The sequence below is a fragment of the Danaus plexippus genome, chromosome 10, assembly GCF_018135715.1.
Source record: "Danaus plexippus chromosome 10, MEX_DaPlex, whole genome shotgun sequence".
Taxonomy (NCBI): Eukaryota; Metazoa; Arthropoda; class Insecta; order Lepidoptera; family Nymphalidae; genus Danaus; species Danaus plexippus.
Genome location: NC_083543.1, coordinates 2,270,256 through 2,289,065, shown reverse-complemented (window position 1 = coordinate 2,289,065; position 18,810 = coordinate 2,270,256). Strand labels below are relative to the sequence as shown.

The following is an 18,810-nucleotide window of genomic DNA, read 5'->3' as shown; positions in this document are numbered from 1 at the left end:
AAGTTCAGGACATTAATCATTTCACTGTTACATTAGTATGTTACTAAGATTAAAGCAATACTACTTATATGAGTATATTTTTTTTTTAAACATGCTTTCTATTTATTAAATTTTTTGCCTTGTACAGCCAAAGCAATAAATCAAGTTCCAAATCGATAGATTTTTGTAAACAATATTGCACATTACATATTATTTATGGTTTCGTTTACATTTAAAAGTGTAAAACTGACATACCTGACATGTATATATATATATACATACTCTTACATTTTTAAAGTCGTGCTAGTTACACTTTTTATCAGTCAAGGACGGCTGGACGGATTTGGCTGAAAATAAGTGCGGAGGTAGCTTAGGAGACGAACATAGGATATTTTTCACGCCATTCGACCGAAAAAGGAAAATAAATTTACTTAATCAAATCTAAAATTTCCGTTTCTAAGGCGGAACAGAGTTTGCCCGGTTAGCTATTAATTTGAAACAAACGAAGTCACGGGCACGACCTAATTTTTATAAAAAGGAAGTTTAATGAAATCCCTATGAAATATTTATTGTTTATTTAAAAAAACCTAAAATATTAATATACATAGATCACTTTTATTAACAGGATCAAGAGTATTTTTAAAATTAAACTACATACATAATAAAAAGTTTTAAATTTAAATTTACTATAATTTAATTTTTATACATTAAGTTAATAAACACGTTGTCGTTACATATTTAATAAGTGATATGGCTGAGACTTATTATGTTTAAATTTAAGTAAAATTAAACAAAAAAATTTTTTAAGAGTATTGATAAGTAATAACGAAGCAAAGTTCCATTATATAAAATGACTTCGTTTGATTTAGAAAATTGTTATTCGCATAAGGTTTCATTACAGTGGACAATAAAGCGAGTACCAACGAATCCAGATTACATAGACGCCATCAGTCGTCTATAAGTCGAACAATTTATATAAATGATAAGATTATATAGTGTCAAAGGAAATATATATGCAATAAATTTAGTCAAAAAACACGGCAATTTGAATAGTCAATATAAGTATTTGGATGTGTTCATGAATAACTTGTCATATAAGTATATATATATTTTTTTTTAAATCACTCTTCAATATAGTGTTATCAATCGCTTAATTAGAAAGTTACATTAAAGACTAAAAATCAATACCAATTGGGTCTATGAAACGTTAAATATACTTTTATCAATTTATAAAATTAAACTACATTATCATAACTAATATAATTAATAATTATAACATTATGAATGTATTTAAATAATTTACATGTAAAATTGTATTATTACTGTGAAATTTATATTATGTCCTTGCTATTTCTTATTGTATTATTAAATAACTAATTTAAAAAAGAAAATACATATGTTATATCATGATTTTAAAATGATAATTAAATTTAATTATAAATATTTATAATAATAAACATTAGTCCACAATAAATAAAAATGTTGCAGATCTTTTATGCGGTCTTATTTTTTTCCGCTGCCAGAAGCCAGTCCACAATATTTCGGTAATTCTTTTGCATCCATTGGACATTTGCAGCTGTTCTTTCCAATACCTGCTGGACTGGTCTTCCCAAATCACTGCAGACTCGCCGACAAATCTCTTCAACTGTGTAAATCAAATAATATTGTGACACTCTCTAACATGTTACCGCGGACCGGGGAACACGATCATACAAAAATATTTCCCGGATTAAACAAAATTACTAGTAATAAATACTGTGTAACATAATAAGAAATCAAAATTTTACACATTTAAATTTACCTCACTTCCTCATATTGATTTTGATTCCATTAAAAACGTAAAACGGAGAAAATAATAATATTGAGTTATTATTTTTCTCTATTTTTTATCATTTTCGGAAAAATAGAAATATCAGTAGTATAGTTTTCTTATATATATAATGTCATATTTACCTCCTCATATTCATGAACTTCGTTTAATCTTCTTGTTACAACTTTCAAAATAGAATTCAAAGTGGACACGGAGCCGACACTGTGAAACGAGATTTTAATGATGATATTTTTTTATTACATCCATTCATACCAAACAGAATTATATGCATTTATTTATAGTTTTGCTACATACTAAAACTCTTAATACAATCAAACATAAAAGGCATCTCAAAATTTGTCTCGTCTCAGACACTGTCATACTTAAATATAGTTTCAGGAGCGAAAGAATTCGTTATTTTTTAAACTACATTATAGTAATTGACTTACTATTCCTTAAGTCGGAGCCAGTTAGCCCTGACGAAGTTAAAAGCAATCGGTTCCCCAATAGAAGAACTGGCGACAGCTGAAAAAACTCTGATCGTATCTTGTTTACGTATTCCACTGTCGTTCCTTAACGATAGATCCAAATACCTAAAACATTTACATCCATCAAATAGCATAGTTATCAACAACTGAACAATAATTGTTATACTAATCTTATTAATTACTAAATAATTCTAAAAACCCGTTCTACTCGTTTTCAAATATATTTTGATACGATATCAAAAGCGACATCTAAATCCTTAATTACAAGAGCGTCATTAAAACAATTGTATAAAATTAAATATTTAAATTGTTAATTAAACTGAAGGTCATTATTAATTTTAAATAATTTTAGTTGTATGTAATAAGAGTATACAAATAATTCAATTATCGAAAAACAATAGTCTGCAGTTCCTGATATCAACTCCAGATAAAAAAAACTTTTCAGTAATATAATATTATGTTGATAAACATTTTTTTTAACCTGTACAACAAGTATGGCGCCCTTGTACAGCCTAGTACAGAAAGCAAAAGTTCTCTTTCCGAAGGCGCGCTTGCAACAAGGAACCTCTCCCAAGCGAACTGCCATTCCCTAGCTCCTCCAGCTTGAATGCCCACACAATAAACAGTGCTACGAATATCAGCATGTATCCTAGAATTTTTTTATAGTTTATTTTTTATAATAAAATTAAGAAAAAAATATTATCATCCAATTCTTTTGTCTGAAAAACCGTCGAACCGTTTACGACGCGTTTTTTCATCAGACAGTTAATTTACTTGGCGGTTACGATCTTAGATGATTTTCAAGAAATCAATCTATCAATTCCGTCTGCTATTCATAAAAACAATTTGATATAATTGTCATCCGATTGATATAATATAATAATAAAACTTATATACATATATCTTTTACACGTGCTCTATATTATCTTATTTTAAATCGCACAATTTAGATAAAAAAATCAACGATTACGATCCGTCCGACGGCACGTGAGCCTACAATAATACCTAATGCCTCAATTACATATTTACTTTAATATGTACCACTTAGATGTGTCTATCTAATCAATACTTACAATAAAAATGTCTAATAATATTAAAAATGTACAATAGAATTTAACCAAGATATTTGAAAACTATAATAAATACGTAACCAATATATATATATATGTTTTAATATTATTTCCTATTAATAGACTTACTCGTTATACGCGTCAGGATTAGGTGTAAGCATCCAATTAGTATACAACCTCACAGCATGTTCCAAACATTCAACATGCTGTAGATGACAAGCTGTAGATATGATATCGACTCGGTGCTGAGCTCGAACCACGCTTTCATTACTCGTCACTTCCCAACCTAGCTCCTGGACAGCTCCATTCAAGAGACTTAAAACGTACCGCTGAAAAACGTATGCATTTCCCATTTGATAGAGCACAAAGCGTATAAGTGTGTTTTATACGTTCTAACAACTCATTTCCAATTGGTATTAAAAATATATGATGTTTACTTTTAGGATTTTAGGAATCCGAATACTTCACTCGCATTGTTTTGTGTCCACAATTTTTCAATAAAATTTACAAATGAAATATCTAATAAGGCATATAACTGTGATTCGAATTTTGTCCTTATAGCACAAGGGGCACCTCAAGGCTCTCACCTCGATACGTTATTGTTTAATACGTTCATAAATGATATAATATTAAGTAACATTTAAACCAACTTTGCTTTAGGATGATACAAAATTAAAAATTATGATAAACTTATATCACTGCACAAATTTGGAAAAATGATTTACAGGTTTGAAAGCGTTACCATTCATCTTAAGCCTAGATCTTAATTTCGAAATGTTATATAACAAAATTTCCTAGTAAAAACAAAGTATAATATTTTATTTGACTCCATAATCTCATTAAATTCAATGATAATATTTCAGAGTCTGGAGAACTGGGTCTTTTTGATCCTTGTTGAGGCGGAGATGTGCAAAATGATTTCAAAGATTATAATATGTCGGGTTGCAAATTTCGTCAATGTAATGGTTTTAAAATATCACTACAAACACATATATTCTGTTATATAATTTTCATCATTTCGCTTCAACAGTCTGGAATTCAATATTTTATAATACATCCATAAAATTTAAACTTATAATTTGAGATCAATTTCTCTTAATAACCGAATATATCATCACTTGGGAATAACAAAGGTAATTTTTTTTTAATGATATAAATTAATTCAATTATTATTATTATTAGTTAATTCAATCTATTTAGCAAACAATATATTATCTGAAATGTCCACGTTCCTTTGCTCGTTGCAAAAAAGTATTCCTGTCTCATTTAAAATAAAATCAAACTTGTGATAAATGCAATACAAATTTCATTAAAATTAATACATACAATTTAGCCCAGTAGTTCTTATAATGTTCCTTAAGACTTTTTACTAAAACAAGTGTTTGTGGAGGGCCTATTATATATCCAAAAAGGCTATATCTCTGACTATTAATTAATACAATTTTTCTATTTCCACATTAATTTACTCACAGGTTGTTTATACTTAATTTATAAGTAATTTTATTATATTTAAAAAACAGCGATCCTCCTACGTACTCCTAGAACTACGTATAATTTCAATAAATTTATAAACAGTCATTTATAGCGCTTTAAAATATTTACAATGTATATATTATACATATTAATTATATAAATAAATATCGTAAGTATTATTTATCACACACAATTAATAAGTAGACAGTATCTTTGTGCCAATAAAGATATCATCGTGTTTCGGTGTAATGGAAACAACATTTCAATAATAAAAAGATAATATTTCCAAATTGTTTTATTTAGCTTACTCACGTTTGTTTTTTTCTAGGATCAAAATATTTTATGCGGAAAATTAAAAAACTGACTAAATCTCATGGCTTGTTTTTGTATTTACATTTAAAGAAAATCAAATTGATAATTTAATTTAATTTTTAAAAGTAATATTATGTTTTGCAATTTACTATTCATTCACTGTACCCTAATTGACCCAGTTACGTTAAAGTAGAACTACGGTTAATATTTACGGTAATGACATTAAGAAAATCTTAAATAACCTTAGTAGGTTTTAATAAAATAATAATAAAAATATTTTTTTTATTGTGTAAAGTACCTACTGTTATTAGAATTTCAAGACTAGTCCTGCCATCTAGTGAGGTTTTGTAAAACTTACGCTGTTTGTCCACGTTAATTTCATATATGTATATATTTTTAATTACAAATTTGTTCAAAAATACCATCTTTAGAACATGTTAGTTTTTCAGGAATTTATGTGAATATACTTATTTAAAAAAAATAATTATTAGTAATGAAATACTTTATTCGAAAAATATAACAATGTTATCATATCGGTACTCATGGCTGTATCAATTTTTTTTTAATCTTTTAATACATTTATCTATGAAATTAACATGACTTTTCATAATAAACTCGTGTCATTTAAATAAATCCTGTTTTTTTTAATCTTTAATTTTTATTTCCTATTCTATTTAATTAATTTAAGTCCTCATTATTGCTAGGTTTTTACCCGTTAATTTATTAAATTCTAACTCCTCGATACATAATCCCCCCAAATATCTCATTCGACTAAGAGCCATGTAAGCATGACCTTCCTCAAGTAGTTTTACGCTTGATTAGACTGAATAATCCATAGTCCTGCCTTGCATTTTATGCACCGTGGAAGCCCATGACAATTTATACTAGTCCCTTTTATTTGATACAAATATTGATGAGATTAAAAAATAGGTTATCCGCCATTTTGTAGCCATATGGCCGTGACTTGAATTTAAAATAAATTTTTAGTATACATAATTGTATCGTCACCAGAACCGAAGGCCAAATTTGATATTAATCGGTTGGCAGGAAGAAGGTGAAATTTAAATTACCATTTTTACGCAACAAAAATCAAAGGGATTAAGCAAAATAAACTATTTAAAAAGAATCAATACAAATTTACAATAACATAAATGAAAGTTGTGACTAGTAACGCCATCTTTTAATGTAAGTATGATTAAAAGTTTAAACTTACCTTGTATTCTAGATAGTACGCGCCCTTAGACAACATGGTATCAATGTAACCTAACGCCACGAGTCCAGCCTTCCAGGGCACGTAACTTCTTTCATGGGCTAAATAATTTGTAATATCCAAAGCAGTCATGTAGTCCAAGCGGCCAGATAATGCCAAGTTCATAGCATCATCGACAATTTGAGCTCGATTAATCGGATGTATTTCTTCAAAACGAGATTTATCGTTAAGAATCTGAACCAACATCGCCCAATTTCTTTGATCGTAATTTATACGGTAGAATCCTGGGAACACATAAACACTTTAATTATACGTTTGTTATTATTACAGAAGGATAGAAGTTTACATATATTTTTTTAAACAGGTCTACTAATTTTATTTAATAAGATATAAGAAATTACCAAAACTCAAAAGCGTAAAAAATGGTTCAGACACAGCAGTTATATTTTTAAAATATTTGATTATGTCTTAATTGACTCGAATGTATTGATAGTCATAGAGCGGACCTAACAGTTATAAAATACTAACCTGTTTGTTGAATATTACCAATAAGCCAGTCATTTTCACTAATGGTTATATTATGTACAACAATGGATCTCTCTCCTCTTAGCCATATTTTAGGCCGAGTAGACTCAAAGTCCTTTTCAATTGCGGTTGTATATGATATGGGTATCCACCAAACTGAAGAATTATGCAACTCACTTGTTTCGTTTATCAATACAAAACGTTCCTTAAAAAAGAATAACACGTTTCAAGAACATTTTAAGAGAAAAATTAGTTCGAAACTCGTTTAATTTTTGAAAAAGTGAGGTACCTGTCTGAATGTAATGGAACCAGTCTTATAATCTCTTGTTATTGATAATACCGGGAACCCAGTCTGCAAAGTCCAAGAGTCCATAACGACTGCTACATCTGCATCAAAAGAACCCTTTTCTCTTGCAGCATTAGTAAGTGCACTCCAAAGATCTCTTTGCTCCGCATCCCCGTACTTTTTGGCATTTAAGTAATCAGTAATGCCAGAGTTAAAAACCTCGTCCGTTAAAAAGTGGTTCATCATACGAAGAATCGCTGACCCTTAGAAAGTAATGACACATAAGCGTTAAATTTTTTTCCAATTTAGTTATTTAATATAAATATATATGTTTAGTTGTAAGCAATTTTATTTGAATAATTTATACCTTTGCCATAAGAAATTTTATCAAAAATAGCTCCAATTTCTTCCGGATTTCCGACTTCAACCGATATTTGATGAGATGATGTAAGTGCATCTAATTTGAACACGCTTTGAACTTCATTTAAAACAAACACCTCCATGAGCTTCCAAGATTTTTCAACCTAAAAATTACACAGTATTTACAGACTACTTTTTGTAAAATAGAATTTAAGCATATAAGAGTCATTAACAATGTTTATTACTTACAGCATCCACAGCTACATATTCCACATAGCTAGCAAAACCCTCATTAAGCCATATGTCCGACCACCAAGCTGGTGTCACCAGGTTTCCGAACCATTGATGGGCAATCTCGTGAGCAACAACAGAAGCTACTCGGGCCCTTGCCGTTGTAGGGGACACGCCTTCTTCATATAACATAGCAATCTCTCTAAAAAATGTCAACGTAATTAACTTTAAAATAAGTAGAATAGCACTTTACATCATATGAGATATAGATTGGAGGCTGTACATTAAAATTTTCTAAAGTTTATTGATATTTTATTTGTCATAATAAGACTGGCTTTGAATAAAAAAAGTATTTTCTTGTATCAGTGTTCTAAAAACATGCATGTAAATGATTAACATATTTTTGTAATAAAAACATTTTTGATTCTTTTTAGAAAATTGAATAATAAAATTATTTAGAGTATAATAAATATATATAAAAATGTTGATTACTACGACATTTAAAATCTTTGCCAAGACAATACACAAACTATTTCTCTCTATTAAAATCACTTTTTATTTCCAGTAATTTAAATTTAAGATTCATTAACAATCATACCTAAATGTTAGTAGGCCCCAATTCTCCATTGCCCCTGCTTTAAAATCTGGTAAAGCGATCATGTCTATTTTTGGCAATGGAAATTTAATTTTATAATATTCCTCTAGAAACTTTAATATTTTTGGTCCGATTTCAAGCGCGTAGGCCGCTGAGGGTAGAGCTTCTTTCCTAGCCCATACGGAGAAGTTATGGTCACTCATGTTTCCAAAATCTGTCACAGCGAAGGCGACTAAGTAAGTCGACATTGGAAGTGACTCCGCATAATGATCCCAAGTATAGTCCTGCAGAATTTCACTGGAAAGATCAGATACGAATAAAATAAATTGCGTATTTTACTAAAATTTATTAATATTTGCAAAACTTACCATTTACATCGAAGTATAAGTAACCCCAAAACCATTTTTTTATGTTTAAAAAAATATGAACAAAAAACATACGCAAATAAAGATTATAGTTTTTTTTAACAATTTTATTGTTTTAGTTCAGAGCGACTTTCTTGGTCGAAAAAGAATGTTTTGGTAGTAAATTATCAACAATGGTTCAGCCAAATCAACACATTTATAATTCAATCTAAATTAATGTTTGCTAGCTATTTTAATCTTCAAATAATTACTCACTGTGGGCTTCGTCTAACCATATTCATATTAGACACTGAAGTCATATTATTTGATCGCGCTATACTGATAGTAAATTTGGCTTTCAAAGCAGGCTCGTCCCAGCATGGAAATGCACGTCTTGCGTCTGTAGCTTGAAACTGAGTCACTGCTATCCATCTGAAATTTAAATCAAAATTATTAGCAAGATTAAGAGAATAGACGAATAGAAACGAAATGAATATACAAATTTTTAGAGACTAACATACAATTCAGAAGTTAAATAAGTTCAATATCTTGAATAAAAACAATTTCGAACAGAATATTAATTTACATAATGGAACTATATGCCCATAAAGATATAATTAATCCTACATTTAGATGCCAAACAGCGATTCATTGATGGAGCACAAATGCTTACACGGATACGAGTAATGCATAGTAAGCGAATAGTGTGACCTCCCAGAAAGAATACTAAAGCATTTAATAATAGCACTATTTCCGTATCGTATGCACATTTTAGTATTAAGACTGGGATTTTATTCAAAGGCTGATAATTTTTAATTCTGTATTATATTATATAGGCTACAGTACCTTTTGACTTTCCTCTCTTCATACGAACTTCGATAAAATCCATGAAGATTGTCGTTCAAGATTCCTACATAAGTTATGTTAAGAACATACTGGTGTCCCGCTATCAAAGTTTCTGTTACGTCGAGAAATTGGAATTGTCTAGCGACATCTTCAGTCCTTCTTATTATTTTAATTTCTTTTCTGTCTTCCTTCTTGTACAAATTTATTTTATTAAAACTTAATTCTACACCATGAAACGTTATTCTGTTCGTGTTATTTTTCACAGTTATAACAATGCTGATTTCGCCATCAAATGTGAAGTTTCCTTCAATTATATAAGGAGTTAATTTTAACAAATAGCTATCTGGTTTTATATTGGTTGGAAGTCTAACATCAGTCACAGTGTTATCTACTTCTTTCGTGGTTGTTTCTGTGTAACTGGTTGTACTTTCAATAGAAACACTTGTAGTACTATCAGTATTTAGAGGTATAACTAGTAACTTAGATTGTTCACAGTAAGTTAATTTGGTGACATTAGCTAAATGATCAGTTCTTGGGCATGCAGCAAAATTGTACACTATGAACGCTGTAGCGACGAGTGCTAAAGCGAATATGATGAGAATCACAAGGGTGAGGCTCTTGGACAGGAAAATGCCTCGTTTGGTTTTCGTGGAGAAATCTGTCTGAAGGTTGCCGTCCATTATAGACAGGGGTTCGTGACCTTGAGTCATCACATCAGCGTCTTGTCTGTGTAAAATAAATATTATCTAAGTATTTACTTTTGACTTATATTACAAATACATTTTGTTTTAAATTTATTCTATGTGAAGTGCTCATTATTTTTCAATACATATATTTTTATGCTAAGTTTAATGTCCCCATGGTTCAATGTGTTTGAAATAAAATGATAAATGATGAAAAAATATGTACAAATATCCGGTATTAAACAGTGTTACATGTTTTATTTCTATCAAAATTAAAAAATTAAAAAAAATTCAATGACACTTTCTTTTTATTTCGATATTCAAATATCAATATTATAAAAAGGAAAACTAGTGCTTGGTTAGTACCAGTTATTATTTCTAAATAATGTTTTAAATAAATCACATTTAACATGTATAAAACAAAAACATTGCTTCACAATGGGATTCTTTGTTCTTCCCCAAATAGCTGTGAGGTGTGAGAGCGATCACCGTGCCTAACCGCTCAATTTCCTTAATTTTTCGCCACAAAAGAACGAAGGGTATTGCCAAATTGTTCCTTTGTGACGACCGTGAACACAATTGCTTCAAACCAAATTCATGCCATGTGAGGGGAAAAATTCTAAACGAATCCCCGTAAAGTATGTTTCTTATAAATAAAAGGAAATAATATAGCCCTTTTACAATAAATAAAACATTTTTTGTACACATATTTGAAAATATATTATATTGGCGATTGTTATAAAAAATAAACGCCTTTTCATTTAAAAAAAATGTGTGCGTATTTCATACAAAATATAATTTATACAAGTTTTACTGGCTCTGTGCAATTCAATATATGTATTACATATTTATATGAAACTAATCAGTTATAATCATCATATTTTTCATTTATTCATTTTATTTTAAATACTTTAAAGATAAATATATATGTAAGTATTAACAATATTTTCAGAACCATTTACGAAAAATAATAATATAATTATATATAAACCTATATAATAAGGTTATACTTATCTTTCATTTTTGTTTACATTTTAATTTAAAGGAATATTATTTTTATATAAAAAAACAGCAATACCAATACTATAAGCGAGTGTATAAAAACCAATGAAACAAGGTTTCCATATGGCAAATAGATTTTGATTGAAATGCGTAAAAGTAATCAGTGCTCCGCGTATTTAAGTTAGAAGTACAAACTACATAAGTAAAAAATCTTATAAATACTTTGAAGATATTTAAGTTAAGCAATTTCTAAATAGTCTTTTAAAAGAAGACGAACAATTAAATAAAATATGCAATTATATATAAAAAATATATATTTTAAATTATAATGTAAAAAGAAACATCTTAACTAAATTTTCATCTTAGCTATAATCGACTTTATATATTAAGTTTAATCCAAACATATGATTTTATTTGAATGTATTTTATAATCTGGATGCTAATTTTCAATACAATTTTATTGAATTCGTACTTGTGAGTAACAAATACCATCAAATTATCACATTTATAATGTTACGAATGCATTTTTTAAAACGCTTCACGCTCTTAACTTACGACATGAACCAATCATATAGGTCACAGAGTGGTTTAGCAATCATTCGTACTCGACCAGTGAGAGCTTTCAAATGATTTTTTTTATTATCCCTACTAACATATAAATTAATTCATGTAGAGCACAATCCGTATTTAGTATTATTAAAATTTCACTCCACTTTTTAATGTAAAACTCAGTAAACAGCAAAGCAAAAATATATTTTAACCTCATAAAATTCATTGTTTAGTTACCATAAAACACAACTGTTCTAACAAAGAGACAAGTACAAGATAAAATATTACAACAATAATGTGACGTTGCGTGAAATTATATACTATATACAATATCTAAGTACATTAGCATTTAAAGACGCTAAACTAGTCGATAAACAATGGAACACGCATTGTAACAAATTCAAATAAATAACAGTACCATATATATATATTTAAATTTACTTTACTAACTTAAAATCATTGCTCTTCTTGAAAGTAGCTTGAAAATGCACATCTAAAGTTGCGATTGCCTAAAACACTTTGCCCAATGGACACGTTAGGACACATAAACCTCTTAAAACACTTTATCGACGTTGTTCAATTCATAAAAAATAATATTATATTTCTATTTAGAAATAACTTTTTTACAAAAAATGATAAGAAACCTAGCATATTATTTAAAAAAAAATGTTATCATTTTATCTCCATTTAGTGGATTTCAAAAAATTTGAATATTTTCCAAAATAAAAATCCTCTTCATTCATGACTCGTCATTAGAAAAATAATATATTTTATGGACATTCACAATACTGTCATCAGTGTTTTGATTTTATAGGATTGCTATTAAGGTTTTAAATCCCATAAAAATTAAAAAGTTCCAACTTCACCGGATATGAGGCCTCTTAAGCCCGCACACTCACGCGCCACTTCCTCCGATGTATTACTTCCTATTATATTAATTGCCGCCACGTGATTAACTAGCCCATTGTTACAAAGGTACTTCAGCGTATTAGTATACATCTTGACAAAATATATATATACATATTTTTTTTGTGTACAAGTCTGAAGCCAAACATATAAAAAACGAATGCAACGTCTAGATTACAAAAACGGAGCACGTTTTACTGTGAAATAGCTTTCTAAGCCATTTGCTGATTGCTGCACAGAGCTATTTATTATATCGTTTAGAGCACATAAGTACTTGCTACTTACTTTTTATTCAACTGTGCATTCCATTTAAGATTAAGAGAAATAAATTCAATTAATATTTAACCTATTCAATGCAATTTTAATATTTAAATGAAACTAACATTTTTCGGATGATAGTACGCGTATTTTATCATTTTAAAAAACTACATACTCCCGACGTTAAACGACGCAAAACGTCATAAAACCGACGTTAAACGTCGGGAGTATGTAGTTTTTTTTAAATAATAAAACACGCGCAGTCTACTCCGAAAAATATTAATTTTATTTAAACGAACACTCGCGAAAGTCTTAGATCTCATTATAATTCTAATATCAATTAATTAAACCATATTTTTTACATTTCATTTAAAACTGTTGTACTCATATTTTTGGATTTCATTTTTATATAATTCATATGCATTCATGTATATTATCAATATGTAGCTTTGCGGTCAAGGGCAAAGCTTAAATTTTTCATATATCACGTCAAGGACAAAGGCGATAACACAGCATCCCCACGGACGTGATGTCATTACAAGCCTTGTGAATATGTGCTCATGAATTCGGGAGCTAAATTGCCAAAATAAGGAAAACGTGTACGTACGAAATACAGTATAAAAACATATTATTTTAAGCTAAATAATATTATGCCCTCATAAATATTTTTATTGGTATTACTAAACATATTAGTTCGTTATACTTATAAGAATTATATTCATTATACGAATTATATTGTATATAGTGTAGGCCATGTTATAGCTATGAAAATTTTATTTAACGTCTACGCTAACATGATGAAGAAATAAAATCACAATTAAATAAATCCGAGAATGGATAATATGATTCAATTACGCGCTTGTAGCTAACATTACTATATTGCAGACTTGCCTTAGCAAACTTCATACAAAATTATGATCAACAGTACTAACAAAAGGGAAAATTATATTCTAAAATGTATAAATAAGTTATCGTACGCGTATATCAAAGTAGAGTTTAACTTTTAATAGTAACAATAAAGAACATGACCTCCTAAACTTCGTGAAAGTCGCCTCAGGTAATAAAATTTAATTACTCCAACTCTGTAATAAATAGATTTGCACAGAAGATGCTGCGAATTGATATAACAGTTCTAACAAGTTATTGAAGTGTAAACTAACACACATTTGTATCTACAAACAAGAGTATATATTCACTTTAACTTGCCGGTTTACCTTCGCTATGTTTAAGGGCAATCAGAACACACGACGATCGCAAAGATAAATTAATTTTTCAACAATAAAACTAAAATAATATAATTGAACATTTATTATTATCGTTTTATAGTTTAATTTGTGATTATATTGAAAAAAAAACACTATTTTTAAACATTTAAATACTATCATTTATTATAAGTAATTCCAGTCATTTCATACGTATTTAATATGACCTTACAGATATATACTTGTGTTATTACCATTTTAAATAAAATTAATTTTTATTGAAATATAAAACCGGTCTTATTGCAAGGGTTCTTATTGAATATATTAAAAAGGTATTATATATACATATATATATATATATATATATATATATATATTTGATAATTTAATCTAATTCAATGTTAATTTATTTTTTATTTATTTATTTTTTGTAGAGAAGGTTAAATGTTATGAAAATCGTTTTTATGCTAACAATACAATACACAATTTTCATATAAATTACTTCGTTGTATACTCTTGAATGATTTCTCGACTATTTTATAATTACAGTATGGTTTCTTTTAAGATTGTATTTACTTTTAAGTATAAAAATCAATTAACAAACAAAAAAATTTTGGTTATATGGAGAAATGTTTAAAAAGAACATCAAAAAACATTTACATTGTATTTTGTGAGATAAAATGTACTAAATATTAATATATGTATTACATTTTATCTCACAAAATACTACTACTTGTATTTGTAGTACTAGCAAATTCATAGGTATACTCCTACAAATCATCACCTACGTTACGTTATTTGAATATGACCCACACAATGGACCGATCTTATACAATTACTGTCACAAGCAGACGGACAGACGCGTCATTGAATCGCAAATTTTACTCGATGTGCTATTCGCTAACCTAGTCTGGCCTTCGCTATATTACCCGTAATATGAGAAGAAACTGGAATAAGTACGTTAGAATTAACTGACTCACTAAGTATTGAAACCGAATATCAGACTGAGAAACACGTAAAATTTAAGAATATTCTTTGCAAAAATCATGACTATATATACTATTTGACAAATTCAACTCATATTTATAATAAAATAATTTGTGATTATTTGTTTTTTCACGGATAGAATATAAAAATATTTTTTATGAAACTTTAAAATAGCTTAAATAAGTGATGATTTAATTACGTTATAATGATTTGATGATCTTGATGAATTGTGAATTTAATAGGCATTGTTTAAGTCAGCCGTAACAATAAGGCCCGCAACCAAGTAACGAGAAAATAATAATGTCATAAGTAAATGAAATAAAGAAGCGAATAAATAAAATGTGGATTAAGAAGTACATATGGCCATCGGCGAGCTTCGAGCGAACGTTCTTTGAATTTATATAAACGTATATTTGGTAAATTCTGAGTGACTGACATACATAAAAAAACACTCTTGCTTTAAAGATCGTATAGCGTACAAAACATAAAAATACTATATTATCATCTAAATTCATTCATAGGTTTCCTTAATAATGTTATTTTTGTAAAAGGAATAATAAGAACATGTGCTATGTCATCCGGAGCTACACGTAACTTTAACAAAAAGCAATATATATTTATCAGGCCCGTTCCTAACAAACGATTTATGGTATAACGTTTCACGCTCATAGTTAATAATTTCATACAGTGATACCCTCGTACTTAATATGTCCTATGCACATATTTCTTCATGATATTTGTGATGATAATCAATTGACACCCCATTTGTCACAGCAACAGAATACATATCCAGTAAGGGTTAGAATACTATGCAGCTTATCTGGCCCCTGGCTTATTCAAAACTAAATCTGGGTGCGAATAGACATAGATGCGTTTTAATTGTGTGTATTCAACTGTTGACATTACGTTTTGCTGTAGGAATAGGATATTGTAGTAATGAGGGAATGTACTTTTTTTTTAAACAGTGTTTAAAGAAAATCAGATTGTTTGTTTGTGTATATTATAAAAGTTCTCATGTAAATGGAAGTGACACGTCTGTCATAATTTTATTTGATTTGTTAAACAACTTAGCGTTTTAAGTATTATGATAAGTTGTTCATTATTTCATATGAAGACGCTTATCCTTAAAAGTAAATATATTTTTAACAGCTATTCCATTTAAAGTTTTGCTTACAATAAAAAAAGAATAACAAAAAAATCTGCGTACCATCTTTCACTGATCTAATGATTACTTCTTGTTTTTCACCGAACCTTAAAACAGATAATTGTAATTACTGCGGTACTAAAATAGTTCTAAGCCCAGATGTAAACAGACAGCGGGAGATGTAAAGCATATGTAGCTTTAGAAAATGCTCTATCGACTTCAGGCGCACATATAATGAACTGTGAGAATTGTACCTACAAATTATTTACAGAACTCATTATTGTATAAAGGACTATAATTTATGAAAAAAAAGCAATGCTATAACTGTATCAGGAGGGAGCTCTCTAGCCTTGATTAAACGAAGTTCAACGTTCGTGATCCTATATAAAGAACCCAATAATTGTAGATAAGATACCAAATAACACAGCTAATAAATCTGTACAATCTAAGCGATAACTTTTAATGCAGACGAACGGCAGTCCCCTGCGTGTTACACTATCCTTTTATTATGCCAAAGGGCTCTTCTCCCCTAACAGAACGTGAGGCGTACAATGGGCAACCGAAGTTTACTATTATTATGCAATATAAAAAAATAACCGAATTGAATGATCCGTTCTGAATTAAAATGTTAGGGTGACAGTTTAGATGAGCTGGTAATTCCGTTAGAAGTATTTTATATGACGTTAGATGTTTTTTTTTTTAATATTTAAAACCGACTAACGTCTTTCTAATTTCATACACCATAAGGTCAAGAGTAAACATACAATGAAGTGATTTTTTTATTATATATGTGTATAAATAATAAGTTATATATTTTAAGGGTTTATGGTATATAATTTTCAATGACTTTAATTAAAATTGGAGAAAACACATAGGGGTAAAATTTGTAATTTTATTTGCTGAAACTAAACTGAAAATAGTTTTATATTTTACAGTTGTCCATTTCTGAATAACCGCTACTTAATGTGACAAGATTATGAATCATTTAAAATGAAAATAAACTAATAACATAAATTAAATTTAAACAATTTGAAGTGGCACAAAAACAAAATTTACATTATCTATACACGAACGAGTATTATACATTTAATAAAACATCACTAAACAAATAAAAAAAATATACAAACGAAGAACGAAAAACAATCGGTCACTAAGCGTTATCTGCATAACACATGAAAATCGTAAAAATACAGTAATGATATATACAAATGGAGCAAGAAAAAAATTCCCACGTTATGTAGTAAAGAAAATTAGGTTTACCTTTGCACGACACATCCATTGTTAAGCGAGTTTACACGACACGTCCGTAGAGGGGCAACGCTCATTTGATACTGCCCCAGCTTCGCAAGGCTTGACATAGGATAAGAGATTGATGGACACGGAATCGACTTACAGCCTTTTTCAATTCGGAGATGACGCTGCCATAGAATAACGATCATGGGTAATTTTTGGTAACACTTCTCATGAACAAAAGTCGTTTGCTACTTGTTGACACGAATTGTTAATCAAAAAATATATGAAAGCATCAATTTCATACAATTTTATTTGGTGTTAAAAAAAATTGATTTTGTAAGTAACCATAAGCGAAAACATGAGACAAATATGAAAAAAAACATATTCTAATGGAGATTTATTAATGGACGTTTCGATTCGATGTTTCTTACATCAGAGAACCATTCAGTATTTATTTAAATACACTTATTTATGCAACGCAACTTTTATAATTTAAAATTATTTGTTATGATTTGTATTTCAAAATATAACCATATTAGAAAAAGTCAGAAATCTTTCTTTTATTTCTGACCAAACATTTTTAATGTCAACATGATTTTAGTCTCAGATATATTCATCTTAATTTTTTTTTGTTTCTAAACAATTTTGACATGAAGTTTTAAAGATTTTATAGCTTAGATAAAAGAAACTCGTAAATATATATATATTTAATATTAGACAATTGCGTATATTTTATTTTTTTAATAAATTATCAAAGTTGTCACTGCTGCCTTCTTCATTTTACCGGTAATATATGAATCTGTATTTTAGAACAAGAGGCAACATTAAAAAAAATATTTTATTTACTATTTATAATAAGTCTTCCATCTATCAATGACAAGTAAGACGTTATGTTATTTGGTTAAGGCATAAAACAGGCAAGCGAAGTCCTCTGAAGTTCCATTCTTTACCGATAGATGGCAGTTATATAACAATTGCTAATACTTGATAGCGCTTTTTTGAAGTATTTCAAGTTTAACTCTATTGTATTAGATAATAAGCACATAATTATACTAATTCGTCCATTTTAAAACTAACCTGTAAATTTTGCATTTATATAGATCATTTAAAAATATTGTACAATGGTTATAAGTTAAAGATTATATATGAAGAATAATTTTAGATAAAATGTTTGTTTGTAAATAATTCTAACATATAGCAACTTATAGTCGAATAAAAAAACTTTAATACACTGTAATCAAAGTTGCAGAACTTTCTAGTAAGCTATTATAATTAAATGTTACTTTGAATAGTGAGATTATTAATATAATTATTTCC

At 28.6% G+C, this 18,810-nt stretch overlaps 1 protein-coding gene across 1 annotated transcript; it reads right to left on the bottom strand.

The window, feature by feature from the left end:
* Positions 1-539: 539 nt before the first annotated feature.
* On the bottom strand, positions 540-17,610 carry LOC116766707 (aminopeptidase N). Its single transcript, XM_061521523.1, is given in 15 exon segments — positions 540-1,600; positions 1,603-1,624; positions 1,933-2,011; positions 2,239-2,382; positions 2,759-2,926; positions 3,477-3,676; positions 6,346-6,626; positions 6,871-7,072; positions 7,157-7,416; positions 7,521-7,677; positions 7,763-7,946; positions 8,343-8,636; positions 8,960-9,115; positions 9,530-10,255; positions 17,521-17,610. Coding segments are annotated over 15 exon segments (3,066 nt in total). The 5' UTR covers positions 17,586-17,610; the 3' UTR covers positions 540-1,472.
* Between the last annotated feature and the right edge of the window lie 1,200 nt (positions 17,611-18,810).